The 15,415-nt window shown below is 67.4% G+C and overlaps 1 protein-coding gene across 1 annotated transcript in view; it reads right to left on the reverse strand.

Annotated features, from left to right (window-relative positions):
- Positions 1-994: 994 nt before the first annotated feature.
- Positions 995-15,415, reverse strand: part of MMP17 (matrix metallopeptidase 17) — a 26,102-nt gene continuing 11,681 nt past the window's right edge. The window contains 12 exon segments of the mRNA XM_053901873.1: positions 995-4,360; positions 4,362-4,448; positions 4,451-4,530; positions 5,164-5,344; positions 5,346-5,425; positions 10,581-10,656; positions 10,658-10,708; positions 10,710-10,735; positions 10,834-10,916; positions 11,952-12,051; positions 13,643-13,778; positions 13,780-13,820. Coding sequence (XP_053757848.1) covers positions 4,058-4,360; positions 4,362-4,448; positions 4,451-4,530; positions 5,164-5,344; positions 5,346-5,425; positions 10,581-10,656; positions 10,658-10,708; positions 10,710-10,735; positions 10,834-10,916; positions 11,952-12,051; positions 13,643-13,778; positions 13,780-13,820 — 1,244 coding nt within the window. The 3' untranslated portion in view covers positions 995-4,057.

The following is a 15,415-nucleotide window of genomic DNA, read 5'->3' on the forward strand; positions in this document are numbered from 1 at the left end:
GTGGAGCCGGGACCATGCACGGACTGGGTGGGAGGTTTGTGAGAAAAGGTGATGAGGCGTCGCCTGAGTACGTGGAAAGTGGCCCGTCCTCTGTCGGGAGGGACAGCCTTGGGGAAGCTCGGGGCCCTGGTTTTTCCCCCATGATGCTGGAGCTGAATGGCCGGTCGGATCTTCCAAGGTGGGCACGGTGGTTTCCTCAGAATGCAGACGGCACTCGATTGCCCAGGAGAGGTGGGTCTGTCCCCTCCCTTGGCTCAGTGGCCCGAGACCGTGGCAGGAGCCAGCCCGCCGACCCCCTGACGAGGTCTCATCACTGGTGCACCGTGCCCCCGCTCTCGAGGTCTCGCCCTCGGCCCCAGCTGCCACCTGGCCACAAGTCCCAACAGCCGCCAGGGGAGACCCGCTCGGCCGCACCCCGGTGACCAGACACAGGACAGAAGTAGATTGGCATCGCTGCTCTAAGCCACAAGCTTTGGGCGGCCTGTCACGGTGTCCTGCCCGGGGAGAGAGGGCAGCTGGCACCAGGTTCGGTCCGCTTTGGTTTTCTCTCATTTCTCCGGAAGCACCAGGGTCCTGCCACCCTTTGGAGGCTCAGGGAGGGCCACCTGGGCCAGCAAGGGCCCGATTCCCGGTGGGGGCCAGTGGCTGCGACCCACAGGGGCCTGCGGACGCCCTGGGAGCTGGGAGGAGCTGGCCGGCCCTGGCTCTGGCTCTGTCACTCGTGCGGGTGCTGGCTCAGTCCCCAGAGCTGTGGAGGAACGTCTGCTCACCATCTTTGGGGCCAGCATCAGGTGCCCCCCCCCCCCCATATCCACACCCACTGGGACACAGGGAGAGCACAGGAGTCGAGCTCACTCTCAGAGCGTGGCTGCCTGGGTTTCGCTCCCAGGCCCCTCGCCCGCGGAACTCACTGCCCTTCCCTGAGCCTCGGCCTCCTCTTCCGGAAAGCAGGCGCGACCACATCCCTCCCTTCACGACATCTAGAGGATCCAAATGAGTTTGTGTTTGTATTTGTAAAGTGCGAAAAGGGGCCAGAACGATACGTTGTGATTACTCCTTGGGGTGACGAGCCCCCCAGAGCTCCCTAAGCCCCCAACCTGCTCCCAGGAAAGTGGGCGGAGAGGGCAAGGTGCAGCTGAGGTCTGAGTCTGGCCTGTGGCCCACGTTCCTGTGTTTGCACCGAACGCCGGGGTCCTCGTGGGAAGCCCCGCCCCCAGCGGGATGGCATCTGGGTGGTTAGAGTGGACGAGGTCACAGAGGTGGGGCCCCCGTGGGACCAGGACTCGCTCTTTCCCGCATGGGCACACCGCAGGGACCCGCCGTCTCGCTGGCACCTGGCCGCAGACCTCCAGCCTTTGCAGCGCGGTCGGGCCCGTCTGCGGTGCTGGCCGCACACCCCGAGCTAAGCCCGTGCCTCAGTTTCCCCCACCGCAAGGTGGGAGCCGGAGCGGCTGTGTCCTGGCCCCTGGTCACCCCTGTAGGTGTGTTTTGTAAACTTGCCACCCATGCTCACGTGGTCGTCACGTGGACGCCAGCCGGCACCTGGGCCTGGAATGTGGGGTGAGCGCGGCCGTCCTCACCTGGGCCGCCAGTGCCCTGACCTGTCCTGAGGGGTCTCTGGGTCTGTCACACGGCCGCTGGTCGCCTGGGGCGGGGGGCAGTTCTCCAGGCAGGACCGGCACAGCCCGCGGTAAAAACAGAGACTGGCTGAGAATCCAGAATTCAACGCAAGCCTCCGGATGTCTGAATGGTGATTCCCCTAAAACGCAGAGACTGTGCGGGCAGGATCTCCTAGGACCCCTGCTGCTGCTGCTGCGTTCGCGAGACGCAGAACCGGCGGGAACGTTTTTGGAAAGAGCGTTTGGCTTCAACACAGCAGTAAGACCACCGCCCGCACTGAGAGCCTCGTGGACCTGGTCCAGGCCGCTGTGCACCTGGGGGGCCTGGGGCAGGTGCCCCCAGAGCTGCCGGACCATGAAGGGGGGCCACTGGAGGGGCATCCTCGGTGAGCAGGAGGCAGCTTGTTCCCACCGGAAGGACCGGCAGAGCCCCTCCCAGCTCTGAGGACCAGCTGCCACACACATGGATGGGGACGCAGCCCCGTGTGGCCCAGTGGGGGGGGGGGGGGGTGGGCAGTGCACCCGCACATCCCCGCATCCGCGTCCTGGTGGGCTCCCCACCTGCCTCTTCTGCTGGGTGTTGGGCAGGGGTGCAGGTGCGGGGCCGGAGGAGCCTGCGCTCTCCTGAGACGTGCAGACATCTGTGCCCCTCCCTAGAGCCAGTGTGTGGGGTTTTGCTCAGAGGGAATCCCCCGTGGGCGGCCCTGTCCTCCTGGGCTCCCCCCACCCCCGCCACCCGACATTCACACCCGCTGCTCCCGCCCTGGCCTGGCCTGCCTCTTCCCTCTGACTGTACAACCAGCGCCCCCCTTGTTTCTGCCCCTCCTACTCCGGGCAGCCTTTCTGGGCCCCCCAGGAAAGCCATGTCTCACTTACTGGGGTGGGGGGTTAACACTCCCCCCCCGCCCCCCGCCCCACAGTGATCTGATCATAGGAGCAGGGCCGGGAATCTGCATTTCCACTAAGCCCAGGTGACGCTGTGTAGGAAGCACTTGCTGTAACCAGGCCCGGTAGGCCCTCCGGGCACCGACTTCAGGGCCAGTGAGAACCCTGAGACCAGAGGGACCTCCGCTCCCTGCACGGGGCCTAACACCTGGGGCGACAGTGGCTTCCATTAGGAAGGAAAGGGCCGCAGGGGGCTAGGCCGCGGGGCAGGGGAGGGGCAGCTAGCCTGTCGGGCAGGGGGGGCTAGGCCATGCAGGGGAGGGAGGGCTAGGCCGCTGGGGTGGGGGTGTAGGCCACAGGGAGGGATGGCTAGGCCGTGGCAGGGGCTAGGTTGCGGGGTGGGGTAGGCCACACGGAGGGGTGGCTAGGCAGCGGCGGGGGAGGCTAGGTCACAGGGTGGGGGTTAGGCCGCGGGGGGAGGGGGCTAGGCCACAGGCGTAGGGAGCAGGCTAGGCCGTGGGAAAGGCGGGTCTCTCCTGGCTGGGCCGCACAGCTCCCAGTCGCTGGCTCTCTGGGCGGGAGGGCCGTCCCTGGACCGGCGCCCAACCGCCTCCTTGCACTTCCTGTTGGGAGGCTCCCTGGTTTTGGCAGCTGGCATCCCGGATGCCTCACCGAGAATGGGTGCTGGCGCGTTCTGCACGTCCGCTCTGAGCAGTGCGTGCACGCAGGGAGGGGCTCCGTCGGTGAGCCCCAGGCAAACGTGCCAGAGCCTTGGTCCTAACACCTGCCCCGGCCCCGCCTGCTGGCAGCAGGCTCATTTCCCCCGCTGGGCCTCGGCTCCCCCATCTGTGAAATGGGTATAAGGACCGAGGGACAGGAGGGTCGGGGCGCGCTGGACGGGAAGGTGTCGGGGATCTCCAGGGGAGGGAGCGAGCGCCACACGGGCCTTCCTGGAAGCCCCCGCCCCTCCAAAGTGCAGTTGCGCCTGGGGCCAGGCCGCATGGCCCCTCCAGGCCCCAGAGAACCCCACCCTGCAGCTCCTGCCTGCAGTGCACCAGGGAGCCGAGGCTGAGCTTACGGAGCAGGGAAAGGTCGTGTTTGTTTGAAATGGATCGAGAGACCCCAGCTTGGGGGACTCCTCTGCTTCCCTGTGCAGCCGGCTGCAGGCCCGCGGGGACTGGGGACAAAAGCCCCCGTGGGCGGGAGCACCAGGGGCAGCAGTATGGACGACAGACGGGGCTGGTTGTGCTGGCCGGTGGGGCCGGGGGCAGCGTGGCCACCGAATGCCCTCCCGTCCCCAGCCCTGCGTCCCCTGGCTCATCAGCTGAGTTCTGTGCGATCCAGCTGCCTGCTCGCCGCAGGGACGCTTCCTGTCCCCAGCCCGGCCTTGACAGAGTGTCCCCAACTCACAGATGGCAGTCAGGCCACTTCGTGGCAGAAAAGGAAGGACAGGTGGTAGGTTGCTTTTCTGCTCTTCTGCAGCTGAGCCGCCCGGGGGGCGGCGCCCTCTGCTGGCCTCCTGCCAGTCCGCAGGGGCACGGCCAGGCCGCTGCTCAGGGCCGGCAGTGCGTCCGGATCTGCAAGGCCGGGGCCACTGAGGAACTGTGGGTCCGGGCACCGGAGGGGTGGGGGCGCTGGTCCTCGCCCTGAGGCCCACTGCGACCCATCGGCCCTGTCACCACAGGCCGGCGGCTGTCAGAGTGCCGGGGGGCCGTCGACCACAGCGCAGTCAGGGGCAGCAGGGGAGGGCGTGGCCGCCAGCAGCGGGGCCCGAGGCTCCCGGGGGGAGGGGAGGCGGGGGAGGTGCAGGAGCAGACCTCGAAGCCGTCCTCTGAGCGGCTCTGGCCGCGCTGTCCCCGGCCGGGCGTGGGCCCCGGCCTCTCCCTCCTCGCCCTCCGGGTCCGCCTGTGGGTCTGTGCAGACCAGCCAGTCCTGCGCGGTGGGACCGCGGGTACCCGGGGTGCCGCCTCCAGCTCGCCTTCCACCACCTTCCAGTACTCCTTGCCACGGAAGAAGTAGGCAGCACCTGGGTGGGGGGGGGGAGGGGGGCGTGAGCTCCGGGCAGGCCACAGGGCAGACTCAGGCTAGACAGCGGGACGACGAGGGAGCGGCACTCGAGGCCGCAGGGAAGCGGGGAGAACGGCTTACGCCACGGATAGTCTGTCTCGGCCCCAGTGGCCGTCTGCGGGCCCCTGGGGCCTCCCACGCCTGGGAAAGCTCGGGGCAGCCGCAGAAAATGCAGGGAGATAGACAAGATGACCTCTCGGTTTCTCTCCCTACGGGATGTTAAGTGAGGCCCTACTATGTGCTTGGCTGTTCTAGGGTGTTTGCGGATGTAGCTTTGGAAACAGAACAGCAGGGGGCATCTGGCCCCCCCCCGAGAGCGGGCCCTGCAAGGAGGGAGATGCATGCTACCCTTTGCCGGGCAGGGTTGTGCTGTTTGGGCGGGAAGCACGTGAGGGAGGGGGCGTGCAGATGTCTGGACAGTGTCTGCAGGATGCAGGGCAGGTGCAAAGGCCCAGGGGTGCGTGAGACGCAGCAGGAGGCCTATGGCGGTGGAGGGCCCACGTGCGCGCGGCGGCTCCCGGGGGATCCTCCCAGTGAGCCCGCCGTGACCCCCGTTCCCCAGGTGGGGAGCCTGAGGCTGCACGGGGCTCACCGTCGGACCAGCGCATGGCGTCGTCGAGCGTGCTGGGGATGCCCCTCCACGGGGGGCTCCGGGCGGGGTGGCCGGGGTCCATGCGCCTGAGTGTGTGCTCATCAAAGCGCCAGTACAGCTGGTCCTTAAAGAAATAAGTCTTGTCATTGTGGGCCCAGGAGAAGGCAGCGTCGACGCCGCCCCGGCGGGAGGCCGAAGTCTGAGACGGGCCGCGGGTATCCTTCCTCTACGTTATTGTCCTTAAATACCCAGTATCTGTCTCCTGGGGGTGAGAGAGAGGCCGTGGGCCAGAGCTCGGCCCGCCCCGCGGGGCGGACGCTCCAGCCCTTCCTCTCCCCGCCCGGCCCCCCGGTGCAACCGCCCCCCCACCCCGGGGTCCTCATGAGCATTTACTGAGCACCTATTGTGTGCCTGGCACGGGCTCGGCCCACCTGCCAGCAGCCTGAGAAGCCAGGTCCTCACAAGGCACCCGCCATAAGGACAGGGGGAACGGGGTCACCAGCCAGCCCGCGGGAGGCCGCTCTGCTCAGTCACGCCTCACCCACTCCTGCGACAGGCGGGCCGGGGTGTCCTCACGGGCAGGGCAGGAAGGGCACTCGTCAGGGCCGTAAGCGGACGCATGTGTGCGCACCTTTGTCAGACTTTACACAGAAGCAAAATGTTTAGAAATCACCAAGAACTTCAAATCCATATGTAAAATTAAAAAAAAAAGTTTAAGATATAAGGAGGAGGAGGAGGGGGAGGAAGAGGAGGAGAGGGAGGAGGAGGAGGAGGAGGGAGGAGACAAGGAGAAGGGAGGAGAAAGAGGAGGAGGACGGAGAGGAGGAGGGGAGGAGGGGGAAGAGGAGGGGAGGATGAGGAGGAGTAGGGATGAGGGAGGAGAAAGAGGAGGAGGAGGGAGGAGACAGAGGAGGAGGAGAGGAGGAGGAGGGGGGAGGAGGAGGAGGAGGAGGGAGAAGGGGGAGGAGGAGGGAGAAGGGGGAGGGGAGGGGGGAGGAGGAGGGGGAGGAAGAGGAGGAGGAGGGGGAGAAAGGGGGAGGGGGAGGAAGGAGAGAGGGAGGAGGAGGAGGGGGAGGAAGAGGAGGGGGGAGGAGGAGGAGGAGGGAGGAGGGAGGACAAAGAGGAGGAGGAGGGAGGAGACAAGGAGAAGGGAGGAGAAAGAGGAGGAGGACGGAGAGGAGGAGGGGAAAGAGGAGGGGGAGGATGAGGAGGAGTAGGGATGAGGGAGGAGAAAGAGGAGGAGGAGGGAGGGAGACAGAGGAGGAGGAGAGGAGGAGGAGGGGGAGGAGGAGGAGGAGGGAGAAGGGGGAGGAGGAGGGAGAAGGGGGAGGGGAGGGGAGGGGGAGGAAGAGGAGGAGGAGGGGGAGAAAGGGGGAGGGGGAGGAAGAGGAGGAGGAGGGGGAGAAAGGGGGAGGGGGAGGAAGAGGAGGAGAGAGGAGGAGGGGAGGAAGAGGAGGAGGGGGAGGAAAGAGGGGGAGGGGGAGGAAGAGGAGGAGGGAGGAGGGGGAGGAAGAGGAGGAGGAGGGGGAGGAAGAGGAGGAGGAGGAGGGAGGACAAGAGGAGGAGGAGGGAGGAGACAAGGAGAAGGGAGGAGAAAGAGGAGGAGGACGGAGAGGGAGGAGGGGAGGAGGGGGAAGAGGAGGGGAGGATGAGGAGGAGTAGGGATGAGGGAGGAGAAAGAGAAGGAGGAGGGAGGAGACAGGTGAGGGGGAGGAGAGGGGAGGAGGAGGGAGTGAGAGGGAGGAGGGAGGGAGAGAAGAGGGGAGGGGGAGGAGAGGAGGAGGGAGGAGGAGGGGGAGGAAGAGGAGGAGGAGGGGGAGGGAGAGGAGGAGGGGGTTGGAGAGGAGGTTGGGAGGAAGAGGAGGTGGAGGGGGAGGAGGAGGAGGAGGAGGAGGAGGAGAGGGGGAGGAGAACATTTAAAAGTGTTCTGCCAGAAGGGCGCCTGGGGGGGCTCAGTCAGTTAACCATCCAAATCTTCAGCTCAGGTCACGATCTCAAGGTCTGCGAGTCCGAGCCCCACGTCGGGCTCTGCGCTGACAGCGTGGAGCCTGCTGGGGAGCCTGCTGCCCCTCTCTCTGCCCCTCCCCTGCATGCTCTCTCTCTAAATAAACTTTTTATAAAAAGTCTTTTGCCAGACAAAGAGTCGGAACAGACATTTCTCGGAGGAAGACATTCGAACGGCCGACAGACAAATGAACAGATGCTCAACCTCACTAATTAGGGAAACACGAATCCAAACCCCACGAGACACCATCCGACACCCATCAGGACGGCCACTATCAAGAGACCCGAAAACACCCAGTGCCGGCGAGGATGCGGAGAGGGGGAGGCCTCTTCCGCCGCTGCTGGGAACGCGAGCCGGTGGGAGACAGCGTGGAGGGTCCTCAGAGTCGAACACAGAGGGCCCACTCGCCCCCTTCTGGGTCGGTACACGGCGCCGAAGGCAGGGTCTCAGAGGTACTCGCGCACCCGTGTGTTCACAGCAGTGCTGTTCACGGCAGCCAAGACGTGGGAGCCACCCGAGTGACCACGGTGGACGATGGCTAAGCGAGACGTGGTCCATCCAGACGATGGAATGGCATTCGGCCTTGGAAAGGAAGGAACGTGCGGCCACCTGCCACGGCACACACGTGGACCTTGAGGGCACGAGGCTACGGGAAACGAGCCGTCCCGAAGGACAAACGCTGTAGGACCGCACGCGTCTGAGGCAGCCGGCCAGATCCACAGAAAGTTAGACACAGAAAGTAGGTGGGCGCCAGGGGCTGGGGGGGGCTGGGGGGGCAGTTTCCGTTCGGAAAGATGGACAAGTCCTGACGGGGGGACGGTGGCGGTGGCTCCGTGCGGCGTGAAGGTGCCTGACGCGTCCGAACTGTGCGCTTAGGACAGTAGCTTCTCATGTTGTGTTTTTGCCGTGATTAAAAGTAGACATAATTTTCTAAGAATCCTTTCCCAGAGACCGGGAACGGCAGACGTGCCCGAGAAGGGGCGGGGTGAAGCAAAGGTGAGCCCGCACGACGGGCCCCAGACGGCCGAGACGGGGGGCAGGCGTGCCCACAAAGCAGGGGGCAGGAGAGGCCAACCTCTCCCCGCCACGCGAGGAGCCGGTGACCCTAGAGGGGAGAAAACCTCGCAGATGCGCGGCCCTGGGGGCGGGGCACAGCGCCAGACAGATGACGCCTCGGGCAGGGCAGCTCGGAGCGCGTCCCCTCTGGGACGGTCCTGCTGAACGTGCAAAACCAGAACCTGCTGGGGAGAAGCTGCCAGGTGACGTGCCCGAGGGGCGCCGGCCCCAGACGCGCCCGGGGTGTGTTGGGGGGGGCGGCAGACGCGGTGGGAAGGCTCGGCGTGTGCCACCCCCTCTTTGGCCAGCAGGGGCATAAACCGTCCGCGGGAAACGAGGAAGCAAGCAGAGCGGAAGGCTGACAAGGGGGCGAGCCCGCGGCCTTCAGTCCTGCTTTGGCAGCTTTCCTGGAAGTCGGACGTATTTTTCAAAACACAGGTTTGAGGACCGAGGAGACTCTGTGTAGAGACAGGAAGGAATCTCCGAGATCTGTCACGTGAGAAGAGGGGAGGCCGGGCGCACAGTAGACCGGAGAGAGAGGAGAGAGGAGGGAGGAGGGAGGAGGGAGGGCGCGCGCGCACACACACACACACACACCGCCTACTTGGCGGACGGTCCCTCTGAAAGGCGGTGCCCCGCGGGGCTAAGTCAGGTGCGGGTGGCTCCCGACTGTAACAGATGACGAGGACGTGCGCCGTTCTTCCTGTTTTGCTTTTTTGGTGAACGTTGAAATCACGGCTGCCGCCTCCAGGGAGCCCTCCCGTGTGCCAGGCTCCTGACGGCCACTCGGCCCGAGGACGGGGACTCTGGGGGGACCACACCCACCAGAGGCAGAGGTGACTGACAGGTGCCCCACCTGGACCGGGGGGCTGGCAGGTGACGTGAACGAGCTCAAAAAACACGCGGAACATTCTTGCCTCCTCAAAGAGGTACGGTTCGCCCCAATTTTGTTCAAAGAGCTGCCTGCAGGTTGAGCAATGCTCCCCCAAATTCACATCCGCCTGACCTCAGAATCTGACTTGTTTAGAAACAGGGTCTTTGCCGCGAGATTAGTTAAGAGGAAGTCATGTGGGAGTGGGGGGCGGGGGAGGGCGCATCCGCTGACTGGTGTCCTTCTACGAAGAGGACGCACAGACCCGAGGCCCACGGAGGGGAGCAGCCCGATGAGACACAGGCAGGGGCGGGAGGGGCTGGGGGCTGGGTCTCCCCCGCAGACTCAGCAGGAACCGGCCCGGCACCTTGATCTGGGGGCGTCTGGCCCCCGGCCCAGAGAACGAACCCATTGCTTCACACCCCCCCAATTTGTACTTTGTGACCGAAGCCCGAAAACACAAGTGCCAGCTCGCGCCTCAGAGTCCCTGCCCTCCGCACGGGATGTGCGGGATGTGCGTAGGGGGCGGACTGTGAGGGCTTCCCCGGAAGGGGTGCCAGGCCGCACCTGTTCCAGCACAGGCGGGGCGCGGCGGGGAGGGGGGGGGGGCGGCACGCGGAGACTCCAATGCAGGAGCCCGTGGGCGGATGTTGCAAAATAACCCAAACCCAGAAGATGACATCGAGCGGGTCCCAACCCCGGGACTGTGGCCTCGGGCAGCGGCCCTGGAGCCAGCAGGGCCCCGGGACCCCACACAAGGCTGGACTGGGAAGCCGGGTCAGGGCAGCAGGCGAGACCGGGAAGGCTCACAACCCCCCGAGGCACCCACAGGTGCAGGCACGCCGCCCCCACACAGACAGCAACACCCCCCAGCCCAGGTCCCCGCGTCCCGTCCTGCCCTCACAAGACCGCACCCCCCACCCCCAGCCCAGGGAGCGGGTGTGGAAGCTGCAGTGGTGTGGAAGCTGCAGTGACGCCCTCTCCCAACAGACCCGCCATCCTGGACAGACACGTGGGAGCTAGCGCGTGGCTCCGTGCATGGAGGATAAGTCCAGCTCCTTCCCTCAGGTGTTGACCTGCCCTTCTGTCCTCCCTCACCCTCCCTCCGCCCCGTTGGCCGCTCTGTTCTTGCCCCGGGGCCTTTGCACTGGCAGCTCCCTCTGGCTGGAGCACGTTCCCTCAGCCCTAACTGAAACTAACTTCCTCATTCACGCAGGTGCCCATCGTGTGCCCCCTGTGGGAACAGGGCGGGGACCTTTGTCTGTTTTTGCCCGCTGTGTACCTGCACTGCCTACCGCGGTGCGGGAGGACACAGTAGGTGCTCAGTAAGCGCGCGTCGGTGGCATGCACAAAGGAGTGGGCCGGCCCCTGCTCTGTGCTTGGAGCACACCACAGGCCGGGCCTCCGGGGCAGAGGCGGGCTGGGGGGGGGGGGGGGGCCCACCAGCAGAGACTCAGGCGGAGCACCCGGGCGGAGCCCGCCCACCTTTGAAGAAGACGATCTTGTGGTCGCTGGTGCGCTCGAACACGGCGTCCACGCCGTCCAGGTGCAGCGGGAGGCCCCCGCCAGAAGCGGTGCATCTGCGCGGGCTGCAGCGACACCAGGTGCCCGTCCCCGGGTCAGCCGCCAGAAGTACCTGCCTGGGGGCACGGAGAGGGGGTGGGGCTGCAGGGGGCAGGTCTGGGCCCGGAGCTGCCCTTCCGTCCGGTAGCCACTCACTGGACCGGGTGGGGGTTACCTTTGAAGAAAAAGGCCTCGCCGCGGATCTGGGCCACCGCGTCAAAGTCAGTGCTGCAGCGGAGAGGCACGTCCTTCCTGGGTCTGGGGGCAGAGAACAGGGGGAGGGCTGGAGGAGGGGGCTGGGGCAGCGAACAGGGGGAGGGGAGGGGAGGGTGGGGGCTGGGGCAGAGAGCGGGGGCGGGGCTGGAGGAGGGGGCTGAGGCAGCGAACAGGGGGGAGGGGAGGGGAGGGTGGGGGGCTGGGGCAGAGAGCAGGGGGGAGGGCCTGGAGGAGGGGGCTGGGGCAGCGAACAGGGGGAGGGGAGGGTGGGGGGCTGGGGCAGAGAGCGGGGGGCGGGGCTGGAGGAGGGGGCTGGGGCAGCGAACAGGGGGAGGGGAGGGGAGGGTGGGGGCTGGGGCAGAGAGCGGGGGCGGGGGGCTGGAGGAGGGGGCTGAGGCAGCGAAGGGGGAGGAGGGGAGGGGAGGGTGGGGGCTGGGGCAGAGAGCAGGGGGAGGGCCTGGAGGAGGGGGCTGAGGCAGCGAACAGGGGGAGGGGAGGGGAGGGTGGGGGCTGGGGCAGAGAGCGGGGGCGGGGCTGGAGGAGGGGGGCTGGGGGCAGCGAACGGGGGGGGGGGAGGGGAGGGGGGGAGGGGAGGGGGGGGAGGGGAGGGGGGGGCTGGGGGGAGGCTGGGGCAGGGGGGGGGTGGGGGAGCTGGGGGGGAGCCTCCGTTCCTGAGCCACTCTGGGGGGGCGGGGCTTCACAAGCCCCAGAAGGACCCCCCCTTAAGGAGACCCCGCCCACCCCCGTCATTTGCTCAGACAGTTGCATTCTGGTTTGTCAACTATACGCCAAGTAATAAAAATCAAAGCCCGAGTCCCCTTTGCGCCATCCAGAGTGGCCGACACAGAGCACGGAGCAAGCGGACATCAGGAGCATCTGGACAGACAGGCGTTCTTGCGCACGGGGCGCAGGTCGGGGACAAAGGGCGGGCGGGTGTCCTTCCGCCGTCCGGAGGAGTGTAAGGAAGGCAGGGTGGCCTCAGGGCTTAGCCCCGGGAGCGCCAGGAGTCCAGGCCCCTGAGCCATGGCTGGGGGAGGTGCTGGCCACAGCGTTGCAGGGCGGGGGCCCACGGCTTACAGGGTGCCGGACCGGTTGTTGGGGGGCTCTGGCGGGAGGGGAGGCTCCTCGGGCTCTGGGGTGTCCGGCTGTGCCGTGGGGGACACGGACTCCCGCACGCCTGTGGGGGACAGGAGGCTGCACTGAACCCGGCAGGGCCCCCCCTCCCTTCCCGGGACCCCCCCCCCCCCCCACGCGGAGCTGTGGGCCCTGCACGTGCACCAGAGCCACAGCATCACAGCCCGAGGGGGAGACACAGGGGTCCCGGGGAGACACAGGGGTCCCCGCGACCCCTCCTTAACCTCCAGGGGCTCAATGAGTGTTGCCCCCCCCCCCCCCCCCCAGACCTCCTCCCGGGTGCAGACCCCAGAGAACCAAGAACAGGCGTGCAAACCAAAACTCGTCTGAATGTGCACAGTAGCCAGAGGTGGAAACAATGCACATGTCCACCCACGAGGGGACAAACAGAATCTTTGGCCATAAAGAGAAAGGAAGCGTGGACCTGGGGCGCGGACAGGGCGCTGGGGTGAGAGCAGCCGGGCACAAGAGGGCCCACGGCGTGTGGTCCCAGTTGCACGAACCGTCCAGAGAGGGCACAGCCGTGGACGTGGACAGAAGGGAGGTCAGTGGCTGCCAGGCAGTGTGGGGGGGGTGACTGCTGATGGCCGTGGGGTCTCCTTTGGTGGGGGGGTGGTGACAAGTGTTGTGGAACCATGCAGAAGGGGCAGATACACAACCCTGCGAACGTGGCCAATATGCCACCGGCCTGTACTCGTCAAAGGGGTTAACGTGGTAGGTTTTACTCCAGTAGGAAAGTGCCCATGTCAGAGCCTGGTGGGACCCCGGGGCGCTCACAACAGCAGGGGAGGGGGGTTAGGAGAGGTGGAAAGTATGCTGGCGCCATGGGGGGGGCACCCTGGGGTTGTGGCGGGCACCTGGGGGTCGTGGGGGGCAGCCTGGGGTCATGAGGGGCAGACTGGGGTGTGGGGGGCACCCGGGGGTCATGGGGGACAGACTTGGGTCATGGGGGGGCACCCGGGGGTCATGGGGGGGAAGACTGGGGGTCATGAGGGGCAGACTGGGGTATAGGGGGCACCCGGGGGTCATGGGGGGTACCCGGGGGTCGGGGCAGGGGACATGGGAACCACGGGGATGTCACCACTACCTGCACGCCAGGCCCACGCCTGCTCCCTGGTGGGGCCTCCTTCTATGCAAGTGCCTGATGCGTCCCCAGCACAGCAGGTCCCTGAGCTCTGGGTTCAGTCCTGGCTCTGTCGGCCGCCAGGGAGCCCCCCCCCGGCCTCAGCCTTCCCATCTCTAAGTGGGGACAGCAGGTCCGACCTCCCGGGTCATAAAGACCGGACGCCTTAACGCACGTATGTACTTTGCACAGGCCGGGGGCAAGTCCGTGCCAGCTGCCACAACCTGAAGCGACCTGGGGGGCCGGACGGGGATCCTGCCCTGTTCTGAGGCCCTGTTCAAAGGCCTGCAGGGCGCCTGCAGCCCGGGGCCCCCGCGAAAGACCACCCGTTTGTTGGTCCCACACACGTCAGGGAGCCGCTCAGGCCACGCGAGGCTCTGGACGCTGAGCGCAGGGAGATGAGCAGGACAGAGAGAGCCATCCCGTGGGGTCCTGGGGCCTGGACCCCCGCGTTTCTGGCTCTGTCCCCCGGGGCGACCCGGGCCCGGCTCTGGCGGGGGGGGGGACTCACCGTACAGCTGCCAGATGCGCACCCTGTCCTCGTAGGGGAGCCTGTAGTGTAGAGGGTCGCCCACGGGGCCCTGGTAGTACGGCTGCATGATGGAGCTCGTGGCCGCCACGTGGCTCAGCCCAATGGCGTGGCCAAAACTCGTGGACGGCCACCGCGAACAGGTCCATATCGTGGGTGTCTGGGGAACACGGGGAGCCAGGGGGGTCAGGGGAGGGGACGGCCAGGCTGACCGGATGGGGGCACCCGCGGGGGAGGGGGGGCGTGAGGCGACGGGCGTTCCCCGTCACGCTGGAGGCCCGGGTCCTCGACGGGCCGGTTCCGTGCAGTTACTGCTGAGGCCCCGGGGGGGTGGGGGGGTGGGGGGGGGTCACTGCTGGTCCCTGAGGCCCCGAGTGGGAGGGGGGGCCCCCCGGGACCTGGCCTCAGCCCCACGCACCTGGGGAGCGGAAGGCCCAGGACTCATCGTCATCGAAGTGGGCGTCCCCCCGCGGAGAGCTGGGTCGCCGGGGAGGAAGGCGTGGGCCACCGCGCCGCCCGGGCCGTCGAAGGGGTAGGCGTCGTTGTGGTCGGCCTTGGAGAAGTCGATCTGGATGTCCGCGGCACTGCCCGCCACCTCGTGGAAGTTGAGGGGTGTGATGTCGCTCCAGACTTTGAGGGCGTAGTGCATGAGCGCGCGCACGGTTGTCCCGGCCCAGGGGCGAGTCCCGCGGGAAAGTGCGGACCCTAGGGCGGGCGGGGGTCAGAGCCTGGGGTCTGGCCGGCCCGGCGCCCCCTCCCCAGGGTTACCCCGCCCGCCCGGGGACCGTATCTGGAAACAGGGTTTTGCAGACGCGGTTAAGGTAAAGGTTGAGACAAGGCCACGCAGGCAGGCGGGGGCGGTGGCCCGCGTGGGGGGAGGGGAGGCTGGGACCACAGCAGCAGCCCTGGAGCCGAGAGGCTGGGGGGCGGGTTCTCCCCCTCCCCTCCCCTCCCCTCCCCCTCCCCTCCCCTCCCCTCCCCTCCCCGCCGCCGCCGAGCCTCAGAAGCGGCGGCCCCGTGACCCTCGGACCTCCGACTCCGGGGCCTCGTGACCCTGGGACTTCCGACTCCGGGCCTCCAGCGCTGAGAGGACCCTCCCCGCCCCCCCCCCCCCCCCCGCCCCACCTCCACGACAGGCTCCTCCTGTTCCACGTGGCGGGAGCCGGAGCCTGGCGCCTCCTTCGGGCCGGGGCCGCAGCTGGGAGGTCGGGGAGGGAACACCGAGGGGTTTTCATCAGCGCCAGGGTGGCCCTCGTCTGCGGGGGAGGGTGGGGTCAGGTCCCCTAGAGGTGGCACCGGGCTCAGGCCCCACGCCCTGCTCCCCGGGGGCCCGGGTCGGGTGGGGGGCGGGGCCTCACTGCCAGGCGTGTGTGCAGGACCAGGACAGGGGTCACTCGGAGCACGTGTGAACTTCGGCAGGGCCCGGACCGGTCAGGCCGGCCACCGGCGGGGCCCTGGCGGTGCGGGCGCGGCTCGGCCCCGATCTGCGTCCGGTATCGCGGGACCCACACCTGACGGGCTCTGTGGTGACACGGGCGTGGCCCACCTCTGCAGAGGCCCGGGGGACAGCGGTGATCCGTCAGCCCCCCGGGAGGGCCTCCACAAAACCGGAATGTGCCCCCCAACGCGTGAAAAGCGGGGCGCTCACATAAACGCCCCAGGTTTCTGGTTTCCCGTGGAAAGCGGGCGGTTTCGGCAGCACAGATCCCCACTTGCAGGGGACGAGATTCAGTGGGGACCGAGGGTGGGCATAGG

This window comes from Panthera pardus, unplaced genomic scaffold (genome assembly GCF_024362965.1).
Source record: "Panthera pardus isolate Hobbes unplaced genomic scaffold, ASM2436296v1 HiC_scaffold_14, whole genome shotgun sequence".
In the NCBI taxonomy this organism is placed as follows: domain Eukaryota; kingdom Metazoa; phylum Chordata; class Mammalia; order Carnivora; family Felidae; genus Panthera; species Panthera pardus.